Source organism: Salvelinus namaycush, chromosome 40 (assembly GCF_016432855.1).
Source record: "Salvelinus namaycush isolate Seneca chromosome 40, SaNama_1.0, whole genome shotgun sequence".
Classification (NCBI taxonomy): domain Eukaryota; kingdom Metazoa; phylum Chordata; class Actinopteri; order Salmoniformes; family Salmonidae; genus Salvelinus; species Salvelinus namaycush.
In genome coordinates, this window is record NC_052346.1 from 11,280,131 (window position 1) to 11,295,941 (window position 15,811).

The 15,811-nt window shown below is 44.3% G+C and overlaps 1 protein-coding gene and 1 pseudogene across 1 annotated transcript; one reads left to right on the forward strand and one right to left on the reverse strand.

Moving 5' to 3' along the window:
- Positions 1-7,191: 7,191 nt before the first annotated feature.
- Positions 7,192-9,421, reverse strand: LOC120033388 (gem-associated protein 8-like). Its single transcript, XM_038979718.1, has 4 exons — positions 9,340-9,421; positions 9,019-9,064; positions 8,445-8,841; positions 7,192-8,236 (listed from the first exon to the last, which is right to left on the reverse strand). The coding sequence occupies exons 2-4, from the start codon at positions 9,019-9,021 to the stop codon at positions 7,977-7,979; spliced, it is 660 nt and encodes a 219-aa protein (XP_038835646.1). The 5' UTR covers positions 9,022-9,064; positions 9,340-9,421; the 3' UTR covers positions 7,192-7,976.
- A 502-nt stretch (positions 9,422-9,923) lies between these two features.
- On the forward strand, positions 9,924-15,510 carry LOC120033213 (annotated as a pseudogene).
- Positions 15,511-15,811: the final 301 nt, after the last annotated feature.

Below are 15,811 nucleotides of genomic sequence, written 5' to 3' on the forward strand. Positions count from 1 at the left end.
CCCACTCTCCATCTGGTGACTAGAGGGCTAGAAAGAGTGGGTGATCTACAGAGAGTAGAGAATAGGAGAGAGGGAGAAGAGGGAGGTGAGGAGAAGAGGAGAGAGGGAGAAGAGGGAGGTGCGGGAGAAGAGAGGGGAGAAGAGAAGAGGGAGACGAGGAGAGAGGGAGATACTGAGAGAGAGAGAGAAAATAATACAGAATAGTCTAGGCATTATTTGATCTGTAGTTCTGGTGTATAGGCCTACAGTTTGGGGGATGGGGGAGGGTTACAGACTTTCCCATCCTAACAAAATATAAGATAATTCATGCTGGACAAAAAAATTACAAAGAAAAAACTACATATTGAAGCAGTAACTCAACAGAACTACATATTCATATTTAATTTGAATTAATTTGCTCTGTGTACTTTTGTTCAGCTCGTTTTCTAATACACACACATCCTCAAACAAAGGGACGCCATCTGCCCCGAATCCTCTTAAATAAGGTATTAATTCTGATGCACGTGGCCTAATGCAGCTCAAACGCTTGCTGTCTAGCTGGACAAAGCCTAGTGCTCTGTCTGTTGTAGCAGAGCCACAAAACTGTCCAGGAAAGGGGCTTTCAGAGCACACACAGGTGTTTTACAGAATGTCATCAGGAGTCAGACTCTGAGGGTCCAATATGTGGTGGAAAAATCTTCACATGGAGGCTCAGGCTGGCTATCTGAGCTGAGCACTGGGCAGTGCAGTTTAACACTACAGCTCCTGAAGGTTGAATATCATCACACACACATGCACATATAGACATCCAACCCCCCCCCCCCCCCCCCCCCTCACACACACACCATCTAAACCAATAGTCATAGAGGGGGAGCAAACAGCAAACCTCCTGGGTGAACCTCAGGGTCCATTTCCCCCCACATCCAATAATCCCTTATGCTGGGTCACAGATTAAGCACTTGTCCAGAAGATGAGATACAGTGGGCCCTGGCACTCTCTCCTCCTGCACACACATAATACACACACACACACACACTACACACACTACACACACTACACACACTTTGAGGTTCGGATCCAATCTGTTCCAATTTAGGAGATATAACAGGTCAAGCCAATACTGTATATCCTCTCTGGAAATCTCCTGCAGAATTAGACATTGGGCTTTGGTCAAGTAGAGTAGCTATCAGCCCCAATCATAGAATCCTTGACCATAGTGTCATACCAAAAACAGCTGTTCTAGTTATTACATTTCTATGGTTAGTCTGTGGTTGGGAGGGACATTGGGGAATGGAGGGATTTAATATCCCTGTATATTAATCCTCTGTAGCCATATGACTGCATCCTGTATACTGACTGAATTATCCACTAAGGACTAACAAATGCGATCTAGACAGGCCAATAACTAACTCTCTCTCTGTAGATCAGGCCACCCTGATCACTAGTCTTTGCTGACTCATTCTATGTCCCAGAAAATGCACTGAACCAAAGATGTCCTCCACGTGGCTTCCCTTTATAAAGAGCTCAACAATGGAACAGTGCCTTTAATTCCTCAGAGGAAATGACTACTTACTTTCTTATGACCACAAAATAATATTTAAAAAAAAACTCTGAATATGAATTAAGGAGCGGGACCGGGATGCCTCACCTTCCTCATTACTGTGGAACAGAGAGGAACTAGATCCGCTGGAGCCACAATGGGGTCGTCACTCTCCCAGTAATGAGGCCATTACGGCTCCATTATGCCCTCCGATGTGGAGTTAATGGGGAGAAAGGAACAGTCTGGCCTCCCTTTGATGTCCCTGGAAACAACACTGCAGTTATGTCCTCTAATTCTGTCCCACTCCCAAAGCACCTCCATTTTGGAAATCGGTTTACAAAACTTAACCAATACCGTTAAAGGATATGTATGTGTGTCTGACTTGGCAAAATGGATCGGTCCGATCTTTTACAAGTCAACATGTGAGTCGATTCAAATATCGACTCAGAGAGATTATGTCAGGCCAAGGGGATGTTAATCGCTGTTGCTATGGTGACATGTCAACATGATGACAGTCATAGCTGATTGAAATCTATGAATCTAACGATGCTATCGGTTCCTAGGACACGTCTTCAGTGTTCTCTCCGACAGCTGAAGTCAATAAAGTGCAAATCTTTGAAATCCCGAGCTAAATATGGACGGCTGTAAAGAGCGTCTAGTCAAGTTTGGAAAAGAAACAGCAGCAGATATCATCAACCCTGTGGGTGGATGTTCTGTCTAGGCCATCAGCAGTTCAACTTATGGCATCGTCTACAGACCTTCTCCCCAGAGCTAGTGGATGGCCACCCAGACAGAGGCTTTAGAACAAACGGTCATGTTTTTTTGTTTACGCCTCAAGCTGTCTCTGTCTCCCTCCCTCTCAGAGTTATTTAAAGCCCCTGAAGACCTGCCTCCCCTCCACCGCTTGCGGGACTCTCCATCCATTAGAGAAAAGGAGAGAAAACAACAGGATTTTCTCAATGCACCAAGCACACCACCCCTAGAGGCATTCTGCATGCATCTGCATCATCCCAAATGGCACCCTATTCCCTATTTAATGGTGCTCTAAAAGTAGTGAACTACTGTATATAGGGAATAGGGTGCAATTTGAGAGACACGCATGTTCTTGAACAAGTTCCCATGATTCTCATGACCCCCATTAGGTCACCCTACTCCAGCCTACTGCGTTTCCACCAATCGGCCGCCCTTGTCTGACTCCTGAACCCTCTCTGAACCGTCGTCTGAGTCTAGTATCCTACTAACCTGGGATAGCAGCAACCTGTCCAGTGATGGTATGTGTGTCTACTGCCTATCGGGTGGGGATGGAGTTTCATCGATACACAGACGACTGATCACAAACACCAGCAACCTAATACAGACACACACACACACACACACACACACACACACACACACACACACACACACACACACACACACACACACACACACACACACACACACACACACACACACACACACACACACACACACACACACACACACACACACACACACATACACAATGCACATTATCTGGGAGTGGGCATTAGGAGCCTCCTGCTGAAGCTTTAGTCTAATCCTGGCCGTTTTAATTGACTTTGCTCCCTGTAAAAGGGAAACGTTGGCTGGGAGAGTGCCTATGGATGTTCTGATTAAGTCAACCACAGCTGGGACTAGGGGGACATGGAGGGCTGTGACACAGCAGCGACTCCTATTCTGCTCCCCTGGTTAGACGGGGCAGAGAGGACAGAGTCGGGCACACGGGACGTAATCTGGCAGGATGACCCACTTTCCCACCAGGCCATTCTCTGCAAGCTCTCGCCCCGCCCCTACGCTGGCGGTCGCTTAGGAGACGCCTAGCTCCCTCTCATCAGGGACTCTGAACGTGGATGCTGGAGAGAGTTAATCCTTAGTAACCTAACATCAACGGGGGGAGTTGTAGGTTCTGGCGGCACCTTTCCCAATCCTGCTGACAACCTTACCTGCTCATATTCACTCCCCACACAGTTTAACTAGAGCATACAGATCCACTCACACACATGGCATGCACTCACACATGTACATCCATGCAAACTCTGCTGGTCGTGTTTGACTTGGCTCTCAGACGCTGCCTAAATGAAAACACCTGCAACTATAGTTTCCTCACCTTAACTCTGGCTAAACTATACGGTGTGGGCCGACAATTTGCTGAGCCAGCATCCATCCCTAGACATATGGGGAAGTGAGGGGAGTTACATACGGAGGGGAGTCATATAGGGAGGGGAGTTTGAGGGTTCAAGAGACTCCAAGACAAACACTGAGATCCCAGGAATGGAGACACATTTGGATAAACGTGTCTGAATATCTCAGGGGACAGGTCACAACTCTCCTCTCGAGAAGCAACCACTGTTTGATAAAACAGATCATTAATGCATTTTGCTTTCCTGTCTATCTCGTGCAACATCTTCTAGTCAGAGAGCTCAAAAGCCAAGAAGCTGAGGATGGAAATCGAGGCGGGAGTGTGGGGTCTCCCTTAACAACTCACAATATCTCACCAGTCTTTGCTGACATGCTTAACCCAGCCCTCCCACCCCGCCACCCACTGTTTTATCTGACTAGCCCCGTAATCCCTCTGGCCCAGATACTGCAGGCAGCTCAACATGATGTCACATCACATCCCCACAGCAGGTACCCCCCCCCCCCCCACCCCCCATTTCATATATCCCCCAGGAAGCCAGGGTCACATGACCAGGGCCTCTGCTTCAAAACAATCCGCCCCCCTACCACCCAAGAAAATGTTCAAATGTTGCACCTGCGCCTAGCCTGTCGCTCCAAAGGAATCCTTTTCAGCAATCACTCAGAGGCCAATAATAAGTAATGTTGCAGGAGAGAGAACGTACAGTCCTGGGAGGTTAGTATCGTCATCATTATAGTTCCCATGTAGATGGAAAGAAAGATTGACAGGGCTACAAATGGGCATGCTTGGCCTGTGTATGTGTGTGTGTATGTTCACGCACATGAGTTTTCCCTAGATCACACATAACAGGATTGAGATGGTGCCTTTAAACTCCCAGCATACATAGGTGTCGCTTTGGCAACAAGTCATTTCTACGATCCCTCCATCTTCCGCCTCAGAGACCAGAGAAACCAGTGAGAAGTGGAGTAAGAGAGGAGAGAGGAGTAAGACCTCTGCTCCGGTCTTCTGTTTACCCAAATATCCTACATTAGTTCACCTAGTGTGTGTGTGTGTGTGTGTGTGTGTGTCTGTGCTTGTGTTCGTCAAGTGTGTGTTTAAGAGGCTCTTCGCTGCTCAACTCACAATCAACAGCAGGTAGCCTAGTGGTTAGAGCGTTGGGCCAGTAACTGAAAGGTTGCTAGATCGGTTCCCTGAGTGAAAGGTAAAAATCTGTTGTTCTGCCCCTGAACAAGGCAGTTAACCCACTGTTCCTAGGCTGTCATTGTAAATAAGAATTTGTTCTTAACTGACTTGCCTAGTTAAATAAACAATGGCCATTTATTTTACCAGGTAAGTTGACTGAGAACACATTCTCATTTACAGTACCTGTGGAATAGTTTCAGGGGAGAGAAATGAGCCAACTGGAGCCATCTCTGTCTGTGAAGCGCTTCATGAAGCAGTAACTCAACAGCTTCCTAACCAACCAGAGAGGAGAGCAAAGAGAGAGATGGCATCTTGTTGGAGAGGTTGGCTGACGTCACTGCCTCCTTGGGTCAGAGTGTTAAAGGTTCTGACCCAAAGCTGAAATCAGCCAGTGTCATGCAAATCTGTCACGGTCAGCCATAACAACAGACCAAGGCTGAAACAATGACAAGACATGGCTAGAAACAATGCTATCTGGGTTCCATTCAACAGAGAGGGCAGTGACAAATAAGTGAGATCCTCATGGGTAGTCAGTCAGTGTAGAGCGCGATGGTTACCTTTTGATCAGTCAGTCAGTGTAGAGCGCGATGGTTCCCTTTTGATTAGTCAGTCAGTGTCACAAGTCAAACTCATTCATTGCATCAGCGCTCACACAGCAAGCAGAAACAATTTCACAACGAGAATATCCCCAGGCTCTGTTGGGGCAGAGAGTAGTCTGCCATCAGACCCCATGGATACACAGCGGAGAATGTCCAATATTAAATTAATTATTCCAAGGCCACAGCTGGGACAGATCACTTGAATTCTTTCCCATCCACTTGGGCTACAACAGGGGCCAGGACACACACGAGGACGTGCACCCAGATTCACACAGACACGATCTGTCACCGCATTCACTTCATGTATTAGTGTAAACAGAAAAAGCTGATATAATATTAAATATAATACAGAATACAAAACAATAAAAAACGATTTAGTAACTGTAGGTCACTATATTCTTTAAACCTATTAGTTTATTGGATTATTATTTTTATTGTCTTTGCGTAAAATCAGCCAAATTACAGAAAATGCTCAGCATTCATGCATTAGCCAGTAGACTAGATTAGGCAAAGGAACAATGAGAGCGCAGTTCAGATATAATTTATACCTGCCACCATAAATAAAATCCATTTAACATCGCCTTAATCTTGTCAATTGATTGTGCTTGTAGGCGACGTCTATGTGCCCACTAAATCGAGCACTCTAACCCGTTGAACACTATTGCTTTGACATTAAAAACGTACCCAAGTATGAAGAAGTAACAAAAAAAAAGACATATTGAGTAGGCATGTCTTTTCCAGTTGAAGAAACGAAAAGGAAAGTATTTGGGTATTAATAATTGCACCTACCCATTGTGTTACTTTCGTAGAACTTCAGTACTTGGCGGGTGCGATGTGTCAAAAAATTCTGCAAGCGGGGAGCTGTTTCGTGCAGGGCAGCAGGACGCGCGCTGGAGCACCAGTGCACGAAAGCTCTCCCCGAAATCAATGCACCCCATCCCGTAGGAACTGGGGAAGGGTGAGTGACGTCGCTGCTGGGCCTTGGGCCCTTTTTAGTCAATAGAAAAGCTTACTAATGCTTGCAACAAAATTGCATTCAACATATTTTGATCTCTACTATGACATTCTTGATGTATTTTTTTAAATTGTATTTAACCTTTATATAACTAGGCAAGTCAGTTAAGAACAAATTCTTATTTACAATGACGACCTACCCGGTCAAAAACCCGGACGACGCTGGGCCAATTGTGCGCCTCCCAATCACTGCCGGATGTGATACCGGCTGGATAGTAATGTTGTTGTTTTTGTAAAATTGAATAAACTTGGTGACAACTGAAGTAAATTCAGTGTTTATGGTTGGGGAGGAAAGTATCTATAAAATATCACATTTGACCTCTTGGCTTGGCCTCCATGGCCAGTGGGCTAAGAGTGAAATGCCAGGTGACGGAAGACCTCTGCAACTCCTACCCTGACACAGAACGTCACCAACGGTTTGTTGCACCATAACCTCACTGTAAATGTCAAGCGTGTGTAGACCTAACTCTGGTTCTGTGTGCTGGCCTATTTTCTAGCAGTTGGACCACCTGGTTTCCTGTGACAGTAAGACTAAGGTTAGGTGAAGTTGCTTAAAAAAAAAATCAGGCCAAAACCTTCACTACAACTATGCCAGAATCCACTCAGTGGCTGGATTCTCATATATAACAGAACACAGACCCAATTAAATCAATGTACCAAGATTCAATTTACAGGGCCATAAATGATCATTAGCCTCACTGACACAGAATTTGACATTTCAAATCTGATAACGTATTTAGAGTTTCAATTCATCATAAACATTCTTTATTCAAAACTATATCAACAAGCTTACGATTTTGATATGAAACAGACACACGGGAAGTCACCAACACATTGTTCTACCTGAGCACGCTGAGGCAGATACAACCCATCTGAATGTTGAGAAAGAAGCAGACAAACATTGAGTCGGAGGCTATTAAGCAGTGTCTGAAGACGATGAAATCAAAACGATCTAGTGAAACCAAATTAGCAGCAATCTTTCTTCATTTAGGGTTGAATTAACTAGGAAAGAAATCCCCCAAAATAAAAAGAATAAAAAACTACCTCGACAACAATAAGAGGATCATAGAGTGAAGGCTACCTGGATATGAAACCATGCTCGTTGACAGGTGGCCTGAAAAAGAGATTAACTTTTGAGTCTGAAAACTAAATTTGCTGGGAGAGCTTTAACATTTATGCAAATTGTGTATACTTGTCCTCTTCTTCTGCCTGCATCTTATGATTCTGTAATTTCATTGTGAAACCAGAAGAACAGAAATAACTGGCTAAGAATGACAGAAACAAAATTCCCCCAAAAATGTTGGTTGACATAAGATGTTATGGTGAGAGGAGGGGAATGTTAAGGCACTTGTGATCAGGTTGCAGGTAGTACCTCTCCATTTCAATCAGTTTCCTCCTTAATGAACATGACCCAGTTTCTCAGCTCTATGTTTCAGGGGGTTGTCTAGACTGGAGCAGTGTGTGGGGGAGCTCCATTGGAAGAAGATAGATGTCCGTAGTGGAGCTACAGTTTTAGAGGGATGACGGGCCAGTATTTGGGCTGTTTCTTGTCACAGTTTCTGTCGAAGGTGAGCTGCATGGCCGTCTCCATGCCCTGGATCTTTGCCGCGTCTTCCCCGTACAGCTTCTTCATCTCAGCACCTCGGCGCTCGCCCGGCCGCTCAGAGGGGGGCAGCGACCTGCCGTGCCAGGATATTCTGTGCATGTCTTGGTCGGCCAACACGTAACTATCCTGCTGCTCCGCCTCCAGCTGCTGCTGCTTCTCTGTAGGGAGGAACACAAGACACAAGGCTTTTAAAGTCAGCCTCAGAATACTTCATAATTCATTAAATGTAGTTGTAATGGTGCTTTAAGTTGTCTACTTATACAGCAATAAAATCAAAAAACCATATGACTGTGGTGTCAGGGGGTTCTAGAGTTATTAACACTCATTGTGGAACTTTTAGATGTAGAGACTGACACACACACTCACTGAGTTCCTCCTTGTGCCGCTCAGTCTGGGCAAAATACTGGCGCAGCTCCTCTGTGATCTCCATGTTGCTGACATCACATTCGATCTCGCTGTCCGAGCCACTTTCCCCGTCCCCCTCCTCGTCATCTGTGCCCCCCTCCAAATCCTCTTCCTCATGGTCCTTAGCAGCGACCGTCTCCTCTGCCCTCCTCCCCCCACTCTCTCCCCCATGCCAGTCTGCATAGCGTTGGGGGGCAGTGGGGTACTGTTGGGGGTAACCTGGCCCATAGGCAGCCTCCCAGGCCTTTCTGTAGGCCTGCCTGTGTCTCTGGTGCCAGTTCATAGCCTGCTGGTAATGCTGCCAGTAGTGGCCATACACAGGGTGGGCAAACCAGGAGTAGATGCTACCATGGTCCACCTGTCCAGGACAACAGAGGATGGATGACATTGTTATCACCATGATTCATTGATAACATCCATCCAACCAACATACATTGTTTCATCAACGTTCACGTGCAAAACTAACCAAAAAGTGCAGAGCAAGGCTAACCAAAAAGGTCTAATGTGGTATCTTGACTCTAGAAAGGCACCTTACCATGGTGGTGTTTCTCCTGCAGCGTGGTTTAGATCGCAGCTACTGTCTATAAAAGGAAATGCATTGTGGTCATAATACACTTCATTTCAAAACAAGTACTAGCTAACGTTAGCTGGCTAGCATAGGAGCTCCAGGGAAGCCATAGCAAGCAAGTTATCAGCAGCTAACAACGATATCAATACAAAGATGGAGGCAGCTAGCGGTTAGACACAAGTCAGAAATAAAATAGATATATCCTCACACGTCAATAGCTATAACATTATTATAGACGGTATCTCATTGTGAATAAATGCACGATACATAACGTATATAGTTCGTTACCTTCATTTAGTGCAGTACACCCAAGCGATGACAAACGCACGCGCTGCATAAAGCAACCAAGAACCAGGAGATAAAATCTCCCAGAAGCCTTTGGGAGAAAAAAATATGTATATTTAGTTCACGACTACATGGTGCCACCTAGTGGATAGTAGTTCAAACGAATACATATAGAGCAAGTTGGTGATTTGAGTATATCGTTAGGGCAAAACCCAAAACGTGCAGTAATGGGGGGCCCCAGGACCAAGCTTGGTAAAACTCTGGTCTAGAGAAGTTCACCTGGCAATTGGCAGTGGCACACACACACACAGGTGGCGAATATTTTCTATATGCAATTTGTGCGTGATGCATGTGCTCTGCTACAGCTGTAGTCCAAATTAAATCGTTTGTTTTTGTTGTCATTATAATTTTGACTACAAAATATGTTGTAAACTATCCAACCTCATACTGTACAATCATTGCATCCATTTTGCCTTTACCAATCAACGTGGCAGGGTCAGACTGTCGAAATGGAATTGTGGCTTTTAAGCATTTGGAGTGTCAGTTTGTCTGTTAGTTGTCTGTAACAGCTGACATATTGAAACATCATGGTCTACTTCCTCCCAGACAGCGCGTCAGGTACACATCTGTTGATATCACAAGTTTACTGGAGAACTGAGACGAAGTAGAGACTCTGGACAGGGTGGATATTCGTATAATAAAAAGCAGTTTTATTCAGAGGTAAAGATATCTGATACAAGCATGCATGGACTCGTTCATTCAGCTCGTAAGGAACCTGCAGACAGAGCCCAGATAACAGAAATACATAGACATTTTATACAGGACAGAAAGTAGGTTGAGTCTGGTAGATCTGGTTTTCTGGTTGGTCCTGATCAGGTTGTTGTCTTCTCAGATTGGTCCTGATGAGCTGGGCGTCATCCTTCTGAGTCTTGCAGCAAAAGTTCTTTGTTACCAAATGTTCAGCTAAAACAGGAGATTAGGTGTGTGCGCAGATGTTCCTATTTAATCAGTGTTTATGAAAGGTTTATGTCAGCCCTCTGTCCTTGAGTATGTGTGTGTGTCTCATTATCTCGTGAAATGCGGACCCAAGCACCCTTTTCTTATCAGTGTTTATGAAATGTCTGTGCCAGCCCTCTGTCCTTGGTTATGTGTGGGTCTCAGTTTCTGCTCATGAGTTTGTGAGAAACCCTGCTTAGAAAGAAGTTAGTTATAACAACGTAATAGCAATATGCTTGTGTTATTTTAAATGGTATTTATTACACATCCTAACCAATTGGTTTTGGTTTCTTGTCTTTTGAGCACGACAGGCGCAATATCGGCTATATCATAGCAGGTAAGCCTAATAATAACAGTAAAAGTTGACATGCTAGTTGTAGAATTAGCGATATTTTGAAACATTTCCTCTCATACAGGACATTCAAAAGAACATAGAGGAAACAAGAAAACGATTTCGTATCGAATATGTACAAGGTGAGCGCTCTGGTGTCTACTTGTAGTCCTGGAACAGCTGTTTGTGTACAAGTAGGCTAAAGTAGGATTGCGCAACAACAGCAAACATTTCTCCCGAGAACACTGAAATCCATGTGCATTTACACCGTTTGAAGTGTATATCAACCCAGGTGTGTGTGGTGCAGTATATGCCACTGTTTTGACGCTGCATAGTTGTCCATACCAATCATAAGTCGAGTACTTTAACCTGAAACTATCACACACTTTTTTAAAGACAGAAGCAGTGCACTGCAGCTCAACTGGATTCAATGTACCACACAAACGCACAGAGTAATAATAGTGAGTGTCATCCATTTTCCCACAGACTCATCAGACAAGTATGACTCCAGGGATGTGGACAGGTTATGGAAGGATGATGTTTTGGTTATCTGGAATGGCGCCACTTTGTGGTGGAGGACACCTTGAAGATGATCGATGAGAGTCTTAAGTGGAGAAAAGATTTCAAACTGAATGGTGGATTTGACCTTTGCTTTTACAGGGATACATAATGTATAGCTGTATTAATGAATATATAGCTCCAACAAAGAACAGTAGAATAGCTTGGCTAGGACACATACCCTGTTATTGTGCATTCTGCAAATTGCTCACAAACTTCCACTGGTTGAACATGATGGTGTTGATAAGATGTTTCCTGCTTTGAAATGTATTTTTGTAATGAATAGCGCTATATAAGTATAATATGTAAGAATGATGTATTATTATTATTATAGACAGCATTGATAGTCCGGTTTGATTCATTTTTTAATATGTCTTTGTCTTCCAGACATCATGAAAGCTCTGTTCAAAAGTCTCTATTTGAGTCTGGCATGCATTATCTCCACCGCTACGATAAAGAAGGCAACAAACTGTGTATGTAGTTAATAATAATAATAATTAAACACTGACAATCAAGAAGGTTCTGTTGTGAAAATGTTGTTTCTGAGACCTAATTTATGGCCACCCTCATTTTATCGCTTGTAAAAGCCTCATCCTCTTTGGGGTGCTGTGATAATTTTTCTATGCATCTCACTATTCAGATTGTAGTTTCCTGATTTAGGTACACACACAATTCAAGTTAGGATTGGGATTGGCAATCTTGAATTTTTGTATGGTGGATTACAGTTTGTCTTTTTGAGCTATTTGGGTATCTGCCTTGAAGGCCACTGAGGTTTACACGTATGTTGTCTGCTCAGTCTGGTTCAGGGTTAAGTTGCACGGAGAAGAAAAGGTACGTGGCCTTCTGGTTGGAGAGCTACGCCCGGCGGGAACCAGGGATTCCCCTCACCGTGATCTTTGACATGTCCGAAGTGGGTCTAAACTGTGTTGTAAGATGTCTGCTCTCCTCTCATTCCCCTTTTGCATGACAAACACAAACATGTAGTAGATGGCAATCTCTGAAGTACTCGATGCGGACTATTAAATGTATTATACCATTTTTCTATCTAAAGTGGTTTCTTAGGAGCATAAGATGGTATAAACAGTAGCATTGTCTGGAGTACGTTGAGACAAAGTATTCTCCGTTGCCCAATCTAAGTCATGTCTTAGCTTGGGGCTCAAAATATGTCAGGAGACATACAGTACAGCTGTGTGCTTTCAAAATAAGTTTCTCCTCACATGCCGGGTTGAAAGATTTATTGGTTTATTTGTTGAAAATATTTATTTGAACGATAGGAATTCTCTCTTCTCTTTTCTCTTGTAGGACATGGATTTGATCAAATATATAATCAATTGCTTCCAAGTGTATTACCCTAGATTGCTCTGTAAAAATCCCTTTCTTCTGGTGTGCTGCCAACACAGGAGGCTGCTGAGGGGAGGACGGCTCATAGTAATGGCTGGAATGGAGTTAATGGAATGGTACCAAACACATGGAAACCATGGGTTCGATACCATTCCATCTATTCCCTTCCAGCCATTACTATGAGCTCATCCTCCCCAATTAAGCTGCCACCAGCCGCCTGTGGCTTCCATCTGGTGGTGCATTTGGTCCCATAGTGTAAAAGGACTCAGTGAACCCAATTGCATGCCTTTATTGCCTACAGAGAATGTAAAATGAATTGTGTTATGATTTATGTGTTCTATTTCATTTCAGCCAAAATGCTCATGTACGAGATGCCATGGATCATGAATGGTGAGTCACTTAAAGAAGAAAATGCTATGCTTCCACTCAATGTCACTGTTGCAGTCAATACTACTAACTACACTCCCTCCATCTTCTATATATAGCGGCATTGAAAATAGTGAAGGACATGCTCAGTCAAGACGCCATCGACAAGCTGAAGTTTGTGTCCAAGAGTGACATCCAGATCTATGTTGATGGGGAGCACCTCGCGTCCTACTTGGGAGGAACTGTGTGTAACTTACCACTTAATGGTCACAATGACCCCCATACATCCAAATATCTACTGAGAACATAAGCACATGCAGATGTTAAAACATCTGTGTATGCCCATTGGCTAACATGACAACATGCGTGCACGTTACTTTCAGTGCAGTGCATATGATGCACAAGACAGACACATGACTGACATACAAGAGTCATACATCCATGTTCTCATGTAAAGCTACTGTGTATGTGCGCACACACGTACTTGCATGCATACAAACAACTCCATCTGCTGGTATCATGCATACAGTACATAAACCAATACTATTTTGTATACACACACACCTTGCCAGAATTCATCATCAGTACGTTATACTACATTGATAAATAATTGATGTAATACAAATGCATTGCATTTACTATGGAGTTCTTTTCTGATTTTCTCCCAGGACCCATTCAAATTCAGTTACCCACCGTTGCCTGATGACGTCTTCCAGAACCCCATATCAGAGACTGGACAAGAGGATGACACTGAGTCAAAGGATGATGACCTGGAGGCCAAGGACACCCTGGAGCCGAGCTCTCCTACACTCAGAACCAGAAATGTTGTCCTTCGTTCCCCTTACGACGCCACTTGGTTTTAATAATGAGCTTTGTTACACTTTCGAATCTCATAAGTGCGTTGAATGATATCAGTAACAGTAACATTAGTGTCCTTTATTTCTATTTGTCTGAGGCAGGTATACTTGGCACAGGATGGGGACAATGATGGCTCCATCAGATGGAAAGGATCCCGTAGGCCAACCGTCACTTTCAAAGGCACCTTACTCTATATCAGGTTAACTTTGGATTCTGTGTATTTCCCCTGATACACACAGTATAGTGTAAGCACTTCCAAAATGTATTGAGTCACACAGTTTCCAACCACAGACCTCACACTACCTTTCAAGGTTATGAGGCCACTGTTTACACTGAGGCTGCTAGACGGAGATGATATGTGGCTCCCACACTCTCACTCTCTCTTTCCAGTCCTGATGATGAGTTGTGCTTTGGCCACAGAGAGGGTGAGAAGAGATGTCTGATCATGCTTAATAATGTCACCAAAAACCAAGTGGCCTTCAAGGTCAGTTCTCATGTTGCTCTTTTTAAGTGTGTGATTGCATCATTACAATATACTTGTATGAGAGCACCGTTGTTTGTGTTTTGCCGCAGGTGCGGACCACAGCCCCAGAGAAGTACAGGGTGAAGCCAAGCAGTAGCAGTTGTGGGGCGGGCGAGAGTATGGAAATCACTGTGTCCCTGCATGGAGGTACTACATATTGTAGCCCTAATTCTTCCATCTCCTCTGTCTCTATGTAATACAAACCCATCATTCAGGTTTTGAGAAGGTCAAGGACTAGCCCATGTGGAATTGTTGCTGTCCTCTGATTGTTTGTGGTCGAATTCCCTCCTCTCTGATTGGCCCTCAGGGTTCCTGTGTTCTCCTCAGGATCGCTTCTTAGTCATGGCTGCTGAGATGGAGCCAAGTAGCGGTGGGGGGAGCACAGAACTCGCCCAGTTCTGGAAGGGCGTTCCAAAGGCTAAAATAATGGAGCACAGGTAGCATCATCCATTGTACACACACAGAACGCAACTCAAACCAGTTTTTATGAGTACTGGTTTGTTGACTGTCACCAAAGGCAACAAGGCCTCGAGGACGCATGTGCAGGGACTGTTCAACAATGGTCTTCGACTTTCTTTAACTTCAGGCTGCGGTGTCGCATGCTGGAGGGCATCAAGTCAGCACTTAGCCCTTTGACTGACAGGTCTCACAAAATGGAGACCAATGGCTACCAAGACAAGCACACCACGGTGAGTTGTGACCTCAGGCGACGGACACTGACACACACACACACACACACACACACACACACACACACACACACACACACACACACACACACACACACACACACACACACACACACACACACACACACACACACACACATCCTTATTATGCAAATGTATCAGTAGGACAATTACATATTTACTATTATCTTTGCCTGCTGAAATGCTTTTCAATCTATCAAGTCCATCTGAAGTCAGTCTGTGGTCTGAAAAAGGTCCGATACTTCACCTGGGTCGTGTTCCATATGGAAGGGAAAACGTCTTTAAATGTTAAATTAATATGCCCCGGTTGCTGTTGGTGCCCTCTGTTCCTCCCCCAGCTCTTTCAGTAGATGGCTAACAGCTCCAGGCTGGAACAGAAGATGGACCGCTGCCAGTGGTGGCAGAAGCTCTTGACTGTACTGGTGACTGCACTGACGGCCTTGGGTTTCTCCACCCTCTACATACAGTACACTGGGGAGTGGCCATTTTGAAACTTTCCTACAGTGGAGGAAGAAGACCAAAGGAACAGTTACAGTGGAGTCAGGATGAAAGTGGATTTCTGATTGGAGCAGAAATATGAGGAACTACTCGCAATTCACTCTATGGCCTTTGGACACTGAATATAATTATATTTCCACACTATCAGGTTGGAATAATACTGTGAAATTATGAAAGTAATGATAATGCCCTTTTAGTGTAAGAGCTGTTTGAGTGGGTGATGGCTAGAAGGGATCTAGCTTTTGTCAAATTAATGTTAGACTTGACTTTTCGTAGCAGGTGAGGAGAATTAGG